Source organism: Stegostoma tigrinum, chromosome 2, assembly GCF_030684315.1.
Source record: "Stegostoma tigrinum isolate sSteTig4 chromosome 2, sSteTig4.hap1, whole genome shotgun sequence".
Taxonomy (NCBI): Eukaryota; Metazoa; Chordata; class Chondrichthyes; order Orectolobiformes; family Stegostomatidae; genus Stegostoma; species Stegostoma tigrinum.
Window position 1 is genome coordinate 160553272 of NC_081355.1, and position 13719 is coordinate 160566990.

Genomic DNA, 13719 nt, shown 5'->3' on the forward strand with positions numbered 1-13719 from the left:
CTCCCTCACCCCCTTCCCAGGCCCCAAGATGACTTTCCACATCAAGCAGATGTTCACCTGCACATCTGCCAATGTGGTATACTGCATCTGCTGTACCCGGTGCGGCGTCCTCTACATTGGGAAAACCAAGCGGAGGCTTGGGGACCGCTTTGCAGAACACCTCCGCTCAGTTCACAACAAACAACTGCAGCTCCGAGTCACAAACCATTTCAACTCCCCCTCCCATTCCTTAGATGACATGTCCATCATGGGCCTCCTGCAGTGCCACAATGATGCCACCCGAAGGTTGCAGGAACAACAACCCATATTCCGCTTGGGAACTCTGCAGCCCAATGGTATCAATGTGGATTTCACCAGCTTCAAAATCTCCCCTCCCCCCTCACTGCTTCCCAAAACCAGCCCAGCTCGCCCCAGCCTCCCTAACCTGTTCTTCCTCTCACCTATCCCCTCCTCCCACCTCAAGCCACGCCTCCATTTCCTCCCTACTAATCTCATCCCGCCCCCTTGACCTGTCCATCCTCCCCGGACAGACTGATCACCTCCTCACCTCCCCACCCATACTCTCCCCTCCACCTATCTTCTCCCATATCCAGCTTCGGTCTGCCTCCCCCTCTCTCCCTATTTATTCCAGAATCCTCTCCCCATCCTCCTTTTCTGATGAAGGGTCTAGGCCGGAAATGTCAGCTTTGGTGCTCCTAAGATGCTGCTTCGTCTGCAGTGTTCATCCAGCCCCACACTTTGTTATCTCGGATTCTCCAGCATCAGCAGTTCCCGTTATCTCTGCCATCCTGACTTGGTCCGGCTGACATGTGACTCCAGACCAAGAGCTATGTGGTTGACTCTTAACTGCCCCCTGGGCAATTAGGAATGAGCAATAAATGCTGCCTGGCCAGTGACACCCTCATCCTGAGAATGAATAAAGCAAAAAAAGAGATTTAAAACAGAGATGTGGAGAAGTTCTTTCTCTCAATGGGTCATGATCAGTGGAATTCACTCCCCCAGTGTAAATGCATTGAGTAAATTTAAGGAAGATACTCCATTCTGGAAACTGCCATGGAATACGGTCAGAAGAATCGGCGTCAGATGGAAAGTCTCTGCTCCCGTCTCAAGGAGCTCTTCTGCATTGGCCTGATTGCCCTGGTGGGTCACTCTGCTATGACTGGGGGCGATGTAGAGGCATTGAAGAGAGAGTGGAATGAGAAAATGGCCAAAGTAGAAAATAAAATGAAATCCATGATAGATCGGTGCATCAATGAGTTTCCTGACCAGGCAGAAATAGATGTTAAGCAAATGATAAATCGAAGGGGTGAAAGAAATAACTGTGAATGTGTAAGTTACATTCTAGATGGTTTATTGAAGAAATATGATTGGATTAAATGGTCTGTCCGGGTCTATGACCCTGTCAGTGGCTTCGACAATCACTGTGTCAATGGCCCCAATCGGTTTCACCTTTTCAGACACAATGGGGTTAATGCTGTTGCCTCCTATGCAATTGATCCAAAACCAATTGATAAAAGTTACATAAGGGAGTTAATGGAGGGGAAAGATGGCTGGTCTGATGCAAGACGGGTTGCAGAACATGTGTACAATAACCTTCCCCCTGGGCATGTTGTACACACAGTGAGACGCCTCAAGGGTCTGTGGTATAGTGGTAACTTTCCTGCAGATTGTCATTTCTGGGAAAATTACTCAGGTGTCGCTCTGTGTGTTCATTCAACATAAACTGAGCTTCCCAGTTCCTCCTCCCCTGAGTTAATGCTGCCGTCATTCAGGGGATAAGGTTTTGAGTTTTGGAAATATTACTCTTTTCATTCATTGCCATCTATTCGACTGGAAACCGATGAATTCTTAAACCTCTTCTCGGAAATGACTACTTGTTTGACCATTTCTCTCTCCCTGACTATTGCAGTCCCAACAGCGTGTTTGTCCCTTTGTGTTGTTGGCAGAAAGCTACATGGCTTCATTTGAGAAAAACTAAAAGAACTGTTCAGGAATGAAACAAATTTCTGGAGAAGATCAGCAGTTCCGGCAGCATCTGTGAAGGAAATAGCAGAGTTAACATTTTGGTTCTGGTGCCCCTTCCTGACGGTTTCATTTGATGATGACCCTCCTCAATGTGACAAATGATTCTTTGATCAATGTTGCGAAACCTCATTCGTCTTCGATCCCCCGTCTCTGTCTTGTCTGAATGCCCCATAACCGGGAATGTTGAGCTGCCAATCATGCCCATCTTGTCTTTCGGCCAAGCCTCCGTTACAGCAATGATAACAAACTCCATGGTGCCTCTCTGTACTCCTTAGGCACTTTGCATTAGCATGTATTAGCTTAACAAACTCACTTCTTTCTTCTCTAGTCTATGGTTTCTCTATTTTAACCAATTCACATTTTAACCTCCTATCTCGTTGTACCTTCTCATCTGAACATCAAAATCCTATGCTCCTGGCGATCTGGTTTAAAGTTGCCCAAACAGCATCATAAACCTCCCTACGAGGAGGTTGGTCATGTTCCTGCTCAACTGTAACACATCCAACTTATAAAGAGCCCACCATCTGAAGAATCGAAAGCTCTGTTTCCTGAACCATCTCTCCAGTAACACATTCATCTGCTCTATCCTGCCATTCTGATTCTCTCTACTGCACGGCACCAAGGAAAATCCAGAGGTTCCTACCTTTGAAGTTCTGCCTTTCAATTTCTGACCTAACTCCCTCATTTCTCCTTCTCCCTCTGTCACTGGTCCCAACATGGTCCATAACTTCTGGTTATTCCCTGTTGCCCCTCCACATGCCTGTCCACTATTCCATGGTAAACTATGAGGCTGGGATCTCAGGACATACCTTAATAGGAAAAGAAATCTTCCATTTCACTTGCACTTGCCCTTTCATGTGTAGAGATGAGACAAATCCTGTTCATATTAATACAAAAGTCCGACTCAGGTTCATGATCTTTATTCATTCATGGAATGAGGGTGTCAGTGGCCAGGTCACATTTATTGCCCATCCCTAATTGCCCACATGGCTGTTAAGAGTCAACCAGATTGCTGTGGGTCTGGAGTCATATGTAGGCCAGACCAGGTAAGGATGGCCGTTTCCTTCCCCAAAGTACATCAGTGACACTGCCACAGGGTCCCCACCCCCTCCCCTCAGTGACACTATCACAGGATCCCCACCCACTCCCCTCAGTGACACTGTCACAGGGTCCCCACCCCCTCCCCTCAGTGACACTGCCACAGGGTCCCCAAACCCTCCCTCTCCTCTCAGTGACACTGCCACAGGGTCCCCATACCCTCCCCTCAGTGACACTGCCACAGGATCCCCAACCCTCTCCCCTCAGTGACACTGCCACAGGATCCCCAACCCTCTCTGCTCAGTGACACTGCCACAGGATCCCCACCCCCTCCCCTCAGTGACACTGCCACGGGGTCCCCACCCTCTCCCCTCAGTGACACTGCCACAGGATCCCCACCCCCTCCCCTCAGTGACACTGCCACAGGATCCCCACCCCCTCCCCTCAGTGACACTGCCACGGGGTCCCCACCCTCTCCCCTCAGTGACACTGCCACAGGATCCCCACCCCCTCCCCTCAGTGACACTGCCACGGGGTCCCTACCCTCTCCCCTCAGTGACACGGCCACGGGGTCCCCACCCTCTCCCCTCAGTGACACTGCCACAGGGTCCCCAAACCCTCCCCTCAGTGACACTGCCACAGGGTCCCCATACCCTCCCCTCAGTGACACTGCCACGGGGTCCCAACCCTCTCCCCTCAGTGACACTGCCACAGGATCCCCACCCCCTCCCCTCAGTGACACTGCCACGGGGTCCCCACCCTCTCCCCTCAGTGACACTGCCACAGGATCCCCACCCCCTCCCCTCAGTGACACTGTCACAGGGTCCCCACCCTCTCCTCTCAGTGACACTGCCACAGGGTCCCCACCCCCTCCCCTCAGTGACACTGCCACAGGGTCCCCAAACCCTCCCTCTCCTCTCAGTGACACTGCCACAGGGTCCCCACACCCTCCCCTCAGTGACACTGCCACAGGGTCCCCATACCCTCCCCTCAGTGACACTGCCACGGGGTCCCAACCCTCTCCCCTCAGTGACACTGCCACAGGATCCCCAACCCTCTCCCCTCAGTGACACTGCCACAGGATCCCCAACCCTCTCCGCTCAGTGACACTGCCACAGGATCCCCACCCCCTCCCCTCAGTGACACTGCCACGGGGTCCCCACCCTCTCCCCTCAGTGACGCTGCCACAGGATCCCCACCCCCTCCCCTCAGTGACACTGTCACAGGGTCCCTACCCTCTTTCCTCAGTGACACTGCCACAGGGTTCCTACCCTCTCCCCTCAGTGACACTGCCACAGGATCCCCACCCCCTCCCCTCAGTGACACTGTCACAGGGTCCCTACCCTCTCCCCTCAGTGACACTGCCACAGGGTCCCCACCCCCTCCCCTCAGTGACACTGCCACAGGATCCCCACCCCCTCCCCTCAGTGACACTGTCACAGGGTCTCTACCCTCTCCCCTCAGTGACACTGCCACAGGGACCCCACCCTCTCCTCTCAGTGACACTGACTGCCTGCCTGGGCTGTTATTTTCAGGCAGTGATTTACTGGTTTACATGTGGGATTTTGTCCGACTCGCTCTATGCATCATAAACCAGACCCGAACTGTTTATTAGTGAGGAGAGTATTGAGAATGGAGGGAGAGATCAGAAATCCCATCCACCCATTACTGCCAAATGACACAACTCCACACTATTACAGTTCAGTGGTAACACACTGTCTGTACGCATGTACCAGACAGACAGTGTCCTGTATAGAATACACCGTTTACTCTTGTTGTATTCATGCAGTGGTACAGGGCCTTGGTGACACCACACCTGGAGACCAAACTGTGCGCAGCTTGGGCCTCCTTATCTGAAGAAGGATGTTCTAGCTATGGGGGGCTTGCAATAAATGTTTACCAGACTGACATCTGAAGAGAAACTGCATTGGTTAGGCCTTTATTCTGTGTCGGGTTTGCTGCAATGCTCCAGCGAGGTTTGGCTCAGGCTCACTTGCCACTTGAGCACCCTGCAGCCTTCAGGGCTCAATATCGAGGTCAATAAGTTAATGTCCTGAACACCGTCTTCCATGTTTTTTACCCATTCCCCCAACACCCCAGGCCGAGTTATCACATGGGATGCCTTAATCACAGCCAACACAGTTTCACCCACCTCTGGTGCCCATTATTTGATTTGCCTCTTTGTTGACTTACCATTAGGCATCGCTTTGTTTGCCAGTCTTTCTCGCCGTCTGTGTTCCGTCCGCATATATCCTCTCACACCTTTACTCTACTCCTTGTCTTTTGCATAAATGCCACCTTTTCTTAGCTATGATCAGTTCTGAAGAAGGCTCACTGGACCTGAAATGTTCACTAGTTTCATGCCACAGAATCCAACGGACCAGCTGAGTTTCTCCAGCAATTTCTCCTTTCATTTCCAATTTCCTATATGTGTTCTTCTTTGGTTTATTTGACTATATTCACTGATGCTTTGAAGAATGACGGGGAGATCCCATTGAAAACTATAACATTCTAACAGGATAGACAGAATAAACACAGGATGGATGTTCCCAATGACCAGCCAGTCCAGAACATGGGATCAGTTTTAGGATGCAGGGAGCATCATATAGCATTGGGATGAGGTGAAATGTCTTCACCCATGGAGTGGGGTGCCTGTGGATTTCTCTGACACGGAAAGCAGTTGAGGTCAAAACATTGAAAGTTTTCAATGAGTTAGATATTCTTCTTAGGACTAAAGGGGTCAAAGAGTGTGGGTAGAAAGTGGGAACAGCGGACTCAGTTGGATGATCAGCCATGGTCATATTGAATGGTGGAGCAGGCTTGAAGAGCTGAATGGCCTCCTGTTCCTACTTACTCTGTTTCTATAATTGTAATAACTAATTAAGACAACAATGGTGTTTTCTCTTTTGATTGATGGACTTGAAATAATCTGATTTGTGTCAATTAGTCTGTAATATTGAAGTTCCCTCTGTAACAGGGACACTGAGTGAATTAAGCTCTGATCTTTTGTACTCTTTCAAATGAAGTATTATTGTCCAGGCTTTGGAAATGTCATTAGCACTATCAAAATAAAGCTGCTTGTGACTATTTACTGCGATGTGCTGAATAAACTTCAGTTAAATAACAGGCTCTGAATTATTACCATTCTCCATTATGTTCACTGCTTCAACAAGCACTTTCTTTAGCTCTATCATGGGATGTGGGTGTCACTGATCAGGTCAATATTTTTTCCCCTCCTTAATTGCCCCTGGTCTGTCTGGCTCACTAGGCCATTTCAGAGGGCAGTTGAGTTAACCAAATTGCTGTGGGCCTGAACAGAGAACATAGAGGTGCACAGCACGGGAACAGGGCCAGAATGTTGTGGCAAAAATAACACCAAATTAAACTAATCTCTTCTGATTGTCCTTGGTCCATCTCCCTCCATTCCTTGCATATTCATGTGCTTCACTAAAGGTCCTTTAAATGCCCCTATTGTATCTGTCTCCAGCACCACCCCTGGCAGTGTGTACCACATTCCTACCACTCTCTGTGTAAAAAGCTTGGCCCTCTCATCTCCTTTGAACTTTTCCCTCTCACCTGAAATGCATGCCCCCTAGTTTTAGGCATTTCAATTCTAGGAAAAGGATTCTGACCATCAACCCTATCTTTGCATCTCATAATATCATAGACTTCTATAAAGTCTCCCATCAGCCTTTGTCACTCCAGGGAAAACCTCTTTTGAAGTCACATCTCAGCCTGAAAAGTCACATTGGATTTGCAATGGTAACAGTTTCCCCATCGATCGAAACATACAGTGCAGAAGAGGCTCTTCAGCCCATCATGCCTGTACAGCCAAAGGTATACTCCGATCTGCATTAGCTCCACTTTCCCACACTTGTCTCACAAAGTTTTTCTCCAATCCCCTCTAAACCTCCTGCCTTTCACTTTTAAATTGAGCTTATCCAGTTCCTCTTTATCACTGAAATGCTCCATCCCTGGCAACAGCCTGGTGAACCTTCTCTGCGCCCCCTCCAGTTCAATCAGACCCTTCCTATTGCACTGTAACCAGAACTGCACACAGTACTCCAGCTGTGACCAAACCAATGTCCTGTAATGCAATGCAATCTCCCTGCTCTTCCAGTCTATGCTTGGACGTATGTCTTCTTAACTCTCCTATCAACCTGTCCGGCTGCCTTCAGGGATCTGAGCACAAACACCCCAAGATTCCTCTGTGCTTCTAGTATTTTGTCAATTCAATGAGTACTCCCCTGTTTTGTTTCTTTTTCCAAAGTACATCACTTCATATTTACCAGCCCCATACTGAAGTCCCTGTACATGTACGACTGTGTAACCAAATTCCTTATGAACGTCATCTATGAGTTAGCTCACAATACAGTGGTAGGCTGGATATTGAACAACAATGTGTCAGAATACAGAAAGGAGATAGAATGTCTAGTGTTGTGGTGCAATGAGAATAATCTCTCTCTCTATGTCAGCAAAACAAAAGAATTGATTATTGTCTTCAGAAAGAAAGGAGGAGGTCTTGCCCCGATCTCCAGCAACAGAGCTGAGGTGGAGAGAGTCTGCAGCATCAAATTCCCAGGAGAGCCGAAAACCAACAAACTGGCCTGGACCTCCCACATTGTTGTGACAGTCAAGAAGGCACAGCAAAGCCTCTTCTTCCTCCACTTCGGAAATTTACTATGTCCATAAGGACCGTCACCAACATTTACAGATGGACAATAGAAAGCTTACGTCTGGATGTATAATGGCCTGGTACAACAACTGCTCTGTCCAGTACCATAAGAAACTACCGAAATAAAAAACATAAAAACCAAACGAATTGCGGATGCTGTCAATCAGGAACAAAAACAAAGTTGCTGGAAAAGCTCAGACCAAATCGAGACCTTTCAGAACATTAAGCTGTGGTTGCCGTGGCGTAATGGTGAGCACGCAGGTTTGTGACCCCTGGGGTCTGAGTTCAAGTCCCGGGGCAGCCTATTTCTTGCAGTTATATAAGACTTTGGTTTGGCCACATTTGGAGTACTGTGTACAGTTCTGGTTGCCACATTACCAAAAGGATGTGGATGCTTTGGAGAGGGTGCAGAGGAGGTTCATCAGGATGTTGCCTGGTATGGAGGGTGCTAGCTATGAAGAGAGGTTGAGTAGATTAGGATTATTTTCATTAGAAAGACAGAGATTGAGGGGGGACCTGATTGAGGTCTACAAAATCATGAGGGGTATAGACAGGGTGGATAGCAAGAAGCTTTTTCCCAGAGTGGGGGGGACTCAATTACTAGGGGTCATGAGTTCAAAGTGAGAGGAGGAAAGTTCATGGGAGATATGTGTGGAAAGTTCTTTACACAGAGGGTGGTGGGTGCCTGGAACGTGTTGCCAGCGGAGGTGGTAGACGCAGACACGTCAGCGTCTTTTAAGATATATTTGGACAGGTACATGGATGGGCAGGGGGCAAATGGACACAGAACGTTAGAAAATAGATGACAGATTAGACAGAGGATCTTGATCGGCGCAGGCTTGGAGGGCCGAAGGGCCTGTTCCTGTGCTGTAGGTTTCTTTGTTTGGAACCTGTAATCCTTTCTCAATATTTGGTGAAGGATCAGTATCAGTGTGACTCTAAGCTGCTAAACAGAATCTCCAGCAGGTGGTAAGGGAATCAACTTGAAGAAATAATCATATCAGACCTCATCCTCACCAATCTACTGGCTGCAGTATTTGTAAGAGTGACCACTGCACAGTCCTTGCGGAGATAATGTCCTGCCTTCGCATTGAGAATACTCTCCATGGTGATGTGTGGCGTTATCACCGTGCTCAATGGGACAGACTTCGACAGATATAGTAACTCAAGACTGGGCATCCATGAGGTGCTGTGGGCCATTAACAGCAGCAGAATTGCACTCCAACACAATCTGTAATATCATGGTCTGGCATATCCCTCACTCAACTGCTACCATGAAGCCAGGGGATCAACCCTGGTTCAACGGAGAGTGCAGCAGGGCAGGCCAGGAGCAGCACCAGGCAAACCTGAAGATGTGGCATCAGCCTGGTGAAGCCACCAAACAGGATTACTTGCATGGCTAACAGCATAAGCAAGAAGTCATGGGGCTAAATGATTCCACAATCCACAGATCATCTCAGCCTCACCCAGTGGTCCCCAGCATTACAGATACCAGTCTTCAGCAAATTCAATTCACTCCATGTGATATCAAGAAACAGTTGGAAACACTGGATACTGCAAAGTCTACGAGCGTTGACAACATTCCAGCAATAGTACTGAAGACTTGTGCTCCAGAACTTCTCACTTCCCCATCTATGCCAAGCTGTTCCAGTACAGTTTCAACACTGTCATTTTACCCGACAATGTGGAAAATCCCACCTGACCAATTACTGCCCAATCAGTCTATTCTTGATCCCCAGTAAAGTGATGGAAGGTGTTAGTAACAGCGCCATCGTACAGCACCTGCTCAGCAATAACCTGCTCAGTGACGCCCTGTTTGGGTTCTGCCTGGGCCACTCAGCTCCTGACCTCATTACAGCCTCCGTTCAAACATGGACAAAAGAGCTGAATTCCAGAGGGCGAGTTGGGAGCGACAGCCCTTGATGTCAAGGCTGAGGGAGTTACGGCCTTAGATTGGACAGGTTACTTCTGTACACGATGGGGAGCAACATCCTAAAGGAGACATTTGCCAATGCTGTTGGGGTTGGTTTAAGCTGGACCGACAGGGGGATGCGATCTTGATCAGTAGTTCAGAGGAGAGCAGATGAGAGGGGATTCAAAGTTAAAACATGAGTAAGTGATCTTGAAGACAGAGAATATGTAGATGAGAGAAGTGGGTTTAGCAAGGCTAAGAGGAATATACTTTTATGCCAGGATCCTCAGCAGTATGGCAGATGAGCTGAAGATACAGATGGCCATGTAAAGTGTGATATAGCGGTAACTGAGACTTGGCTGAAAGATGGACACAGTTGGTAACTCAATGTATCTGGTAATCGGAAATTCAGGTGAGATAGAGAGGGGAATCGAAGAGGTGTTCAAAAAATAGAATAGACCGTGGAATCCCCACAGTGCAGATATAGGCTATTTGGCCCCTCAAGTCTGCACCAATCTGCCAAAGAGCATCCCAACCGTATCTCTGCATTTATCATGGATAACCCATCTAGCCTGTACTATTCTGGACAAGGCAGGACAATTCAGCGTGACCAATCGACCTAAATTGCACATCTTTGGACTGTGGGAGGAAACTGGAGAAAACCCACTCAGACAGCATGGAAACAGATCCTTCGCTCGAAGTCTTTGAGAACATGCAAACTCCACACAGTCACCCAGGCTGGACTCGAACCTGCGTCTCTGGGTTTGAAGCAACAGTGCTAATTGCTGAGTCACCGTGCACCCCTTAAAGTTGCAACATTGGCCAAAGAATGAATTATTGCAGTGAGGAGGAATGTTATCTTGGAAAGATAGTTAAATGAGACAGTACTGGTGAAGTAAAACACACAAAAGGCATAAAGATACTGTTAGGGATGTATCACAAACTTCCAAAGAGTGAGTGAGATAGAGGGCTCTGCAGCAGTCCATGACTTCTCAATTAAAATAAAAATCATAAAAAGGAAAGCCAGAAATACAAGCACATTAACTGAAATAAACAAGGCACAGAAATTGACCAAAAAGCAAGTTATGCTAGTAATGCTGATCCTAGCCACACATACACACAGAGACAATTCTGCCTAGAGACACGTCCTTGTAAGATACAAGCCCAGACGTTTGAAAACCAGAAGGGCACCAGAACACATGAGCATTAGTGAAAGGGCAGTTCAACATTTTCTGACAAACAAGGCAACACTAGATACACGAGGCACATAGTCCTCAGTAAAACAAAGTCCAAGGGCATATTTTGGGCCAAGAAAAACAGACACCCAGCTCCCAAAGCCGCCATTTCAAAGGTTTCGCTGTTAGCAAGCCATCAAAAACCATTAACATTTCAAGGTGAAATGACCAATTGACATGATGCTCCAGTTGGACAAGGTCAGAAATCACACCACAAAAGGTTACAGTCCAACAGGTTTATTTGAAAACACAAGATTTCAGAGTCTCAGTCCTTCTTCCGATGTTAGTGAGAAAGAAAGTATCACACTCTGAATTTATAAGTAAAAGATCAAACGTTCACGCCATCAACGAGGCTGTACTAAACAAACCTAAGATGCTGTTAAATCCTTAATTAGCTCGAAGGTTCTAATTGAATAATATGTATATGTAAATCCCCGAGTTCCTTTCAAGTCACTGTCCTGAGAGAACAAAAGGTTTTAGTGTAGAGAAGAGATGACACTTTAGGTCAGACAATGCATGTTAGGTGTGAGGCCTTGTTTAGAATTTGTGTTTTATAAAATGTCACGTTGGCTGACTGTCTATAAATTAGGTGCCTTCTGAACAAAATAAAATGTATCTGCAAATTCAAATTCACCCCACAAATTTGTGTGTGTGTGTGTGTGTGTGTGTGTGTGTGTGTGTGTGTGTGTGTGTGTACGTCTCTTGCCTTTAGTTCTCTCAGGACAGTGACTTGAAAGGAATTCATGCATTTACATATACATATTAATCAATTAAAACCTTTGAATTGATTTAGGATTTAACAGCATCTTAGATTTGTTTAGTACAGCCTCATCAATGGCATGAACCTTTCGATCTTTTACATGTAAATTTAGCATGTGATATGACCTCTCTCACTAACACCTGAAGAAAGAGCAAGGCTTCAAAACTTGTGTTTTCAAATAAACCTGTTGGACCTGTAACCTGATGTGGTGTGATTGCTGACCTTGTCCACCCCGGTCCAACACCAGCACCTCCACATCATGGCTGTCGACAATTGACCAAGTCCTTTGAAATTTCAAGAAGTGAGCAGAAAAATACAAGAACCCTGGCAAGACTCAGCGAGGGGCAACCCTCACTTTCCAACCGAGCTATAAAATTCCATCCCCTATTCCCAATTCCTCCACCTCCGCCGCATCTGCTCCCCGGATGAAGCATTCCACTCCCGCACATCCCAGACGTCCGCGTTCTTCAAGGACCGCAACATTCCCCCCACAGTGGTCGAGAACGCCCTTGACTGCGTCTCCCGCAACACATCCCTCACACCCCGCCCCTGCCACAACCGCCCAAAGAGGATCCCCCTCGTTCGCACACACCACGCCACCAACCTCCGGATACAACGCATCATCCTCCGACACTTCTGCCATCTACAATCCGACCCCACCACCCAAGACATTTTTCCATCCCCACCCTTGTCTGCTTTCTGGAGAATTCACCCCGTGTGTGTGTGTGTGTGTGTGTGTGTGTGTGTGTGTGTGTGTGTGTGTGTGTGTGTGTGTGTGTGTGTGTGTGTGTGTATAAAACGATCATGCATTGTCTGACCTAAAATGTCATCTCTTCTTTACACTGATAAAACCTTTAGTTCTCTCAGGACTCTCTCTGTGACTCCCTTGTCCGCTCCAAACTCCCCTGCAATCCCACCACACCTGGCACCTTCCCCTGCAACTGCAGGAAGTACTACACTTGCCCCCACACCTCCACCCTCACCCCTATCCCAGGCTCCAAGATGACTTCCCATATTAAGCAGATGTTCACCTGCACTCGGTTCGCAATAAACAACTGCACCTCCCAGTCGCGAACCATTTTAACTCCCCCTCCCATTCTTTAGATGACATGTCCATCATGGGCCTCCTGCAGTGCCACAATGATGCCTCCCGCAGGTTGCAGGAACAGCAACTCATATTCCACTTGGGAACCCTGCAGCCATATGGTATCAATGTGGACTTCACCAGCTTCAAAATCTCCCCTTCTCCCACCGCATCCCAAAACCAGCCCAGTTCGTCCCCTCCCCGCAATGCATCACCAAACCAGCCCAGCACGTCCCCACCTCCCTAACCTGTTCTTCCTCTCACCTATACCCTCCTCCCACCTCAAGCTGCACCTCCATTTCCCACCTACCAACCTCATCCCGCCTCCTTGACCTGTCCGTCCTCCCCGGACTGACCTATCCCCTCCCTACCTCCCCACCTATACTCTCTCCACCTATCTTCTTTTCTCTCCATCTTCGGTCCGCCTCCCCCCTCTCCCTATTTATTTCAGAACCCTCCCCATCACCCTTTTCTGATGAAGGGTTTAGGCCCGAAACGTCAGCTTTTGTGCTCCTGAGGTGTTGCTTGTGTTCATCCAGCTTCACACTTTGTTATCTTGGATTCTCCAGCATCTGCAGTTCCCATTATCTCTTGTCAAAACCAATTTGACTTTTCAGATTGAGATGTGACTTCAGATCCACTGCAGTGAAGGGTGGCCTGGTGGCTCAGTGGTTAGCACTGCTGCCTCACAGAACCAGGGGCCAAGGTTCAATTCCAGCCTCAGGCAGCTGTCTGTGTGGAGTTTGCATGTTATCTGTGTGTCTCTGTGGGTTTTCTCCGGGTGCTCTGGTTTCCTGCCACAGTCCAATGATGTGCAGGATAGGAAATTGGTCATGTTAAATTGCCAATGATTCCAGGTTGGGTGGGCTAGACATGGGGAAATTAGGGGATTGGGTCTGTGTGGGATGCTCTTAGGAGGGGTGGTGTTGACCTGTTGGGCTGAAGGGCCTATTTCCACACTGTAGGGATTCCATGATAAATTGAAACTGC

At 48.0% G+C, this 13719-nt stretch overlaps 1 protein-coding gene across 1 annotated transcript; it reads left to right on the forward strand.

Moving 5' to 3' along the window:
* Window positions 1–959: 959 nt before the first annotated feature.
* On the forward strand, window positions 960–3062 carry LOC125463077 (uncharacterized). Its single transcript, XM_048553755.2, has one exon. It carries the CDS (start codon window positions 1054–1056, stop codon window positions 1720–1722), a length of 669 nt encoding a protein of 222 aa, XP_048409712.2. The 5' UTR covers window positions 960–1053; the 3' UTR covers window positions 1723–3062.
* Window positions 3063–13719: the final 10657 nt, after the last annotated feature.